This window comes from Rhea americana, unplaced genomic scaffold, assembly GCF_003343005.1.
Source record: "Rhea americana isolate MKP2758 unplaced genomic scaffold, rheAme1 scaffold_1033, whole genome shotgun sequence".
Taxonomy (NCBI): domain Eukaryota; kingdom Metazoa; phylum Chordata; class Aves; order Rheiformes; family Rheidae; genus Rhea; species Rhea americana.
In genome coordinates this window covers 1-1084 of record NW_028185077.1, presented here as the reverse complement: position 1 = coordinate 1084, position 1084 = coordinate 1, and the positions used below count along the sequence as shown (strand labels likewise).

General features: G+C 50.3%; 1 protein-coding gene across 1 annotated transcript in view; it reads left to right on the top strand.

Annotated features, from left to right (window-relative positions):
- Nucleotides 1-915, top strand: part of LOC146601367 (DNA polymerase epsilon catalytic subunit A-like) — a gene marked incomplete at its 3' end in the record, with an annotated part of 5633 nt that extends 4718 nt beyond the window's left edge. The window contains exons 3-4 of the mRNA XM_085307374.1: nucleotides 327-541; nucleotides 813-915. Of these exons, the coding sequence (XP_085163500.1) occupies nucleotides 327-541; nucleotides 813-915 (318 nt within the window). The remainder of the gene's footprint in view (nucleotides 1-326; nucleotides 542-812) is intronic.
- Between the last annotated feature and the right edge of the window lie 169 nt (nucleotides 916-1084).

Here is a 1084-nt window from a genome sequence, read left to right as displayed (position 1 = left end):
GGAGCGACTGCTCTGCTTGGGAGTTTATTGGGAGCACTTCCCCTTTGTATTTTGCATCTGGCACTACAGAGCTGGGCCCACTAAGAGTTTGCCATACAACATCATTTCAAAGCATTGCATTCACAGCAGGAGTTCTGATGCAGACCTCATGTCYGTGATCTCTATATTCCATAGGTCGTGTTGGCAACTGGAGCAGAGATTGCTCACAAACTCCTCATAAAGACAGCCATATCAATCGGTTTAAATGTTCCATGTATATAATAGCAATGAGGTTTGAGCATTAGGTTCCTGGTAGTGGGTTTTTTTTCCTTGCTTCTTTTTTTCAGGCTGCCAACATGCCTGATTSAGAGCTGTTTGAGCTGATCTCAGAGAACCGTTCCATGTCTCGCAAGCTAGAAGACTATGGGGAGCAGAAATCCACTTCCATCAGCACTGCCAAGCGTCTGGCAGAATTCTTGGGAGACCAGATGGTGAAGGATGCAGGGCTAAGCTGCCGATTTATCATTTCTAAGAAACCAGAAGGGTCTCCAGTCACAGAGAGGTAAACCTGTCTTGAGGGGCCAGGACTTTTGGCAGGATGTGAAGGGAATGGCAGGATGAATTGATGTGGCATGACCAAGTGATTGCTGGTGTACTGGCTTAGACCATAAAAGAGACTGTAGTGGTGAGTAATGCTGTGCAATTGCCTGCTGTTTGGTGGCATAGCAGAGGGGTGAGAGGAGAAGCCCAGAGAGGTGTGTGCAGGCTGAGAAGATGGGGTGCTGTGCTGCCAGTGACCTTGCTCCTGGTTGGTGCTTCCCTGTCTTCTCCAGGGCCATCCCACTTGCCRTCTTCCAAGCAGAGCCCAGTGTACGGAAGCACTACCTCCGGAAATGGCTGRAGAGCCCCTCACTGCAGGACTTCAGCATCCGGGCGGTGAGTTGAACACCCCTATGGAGCAGCACAGCCTTTGATTCTCCWGCACTAGSCTGCAGCTCCTCTCCTGGGAAGCACTATGTTGGCAGCAGTTACTTGTTGTCACAAAGTGAAGTGCTGTGGAGAGTGCTGCAAGCAAGGAGAAATGCTGGTCCCTGCATCACCCAGC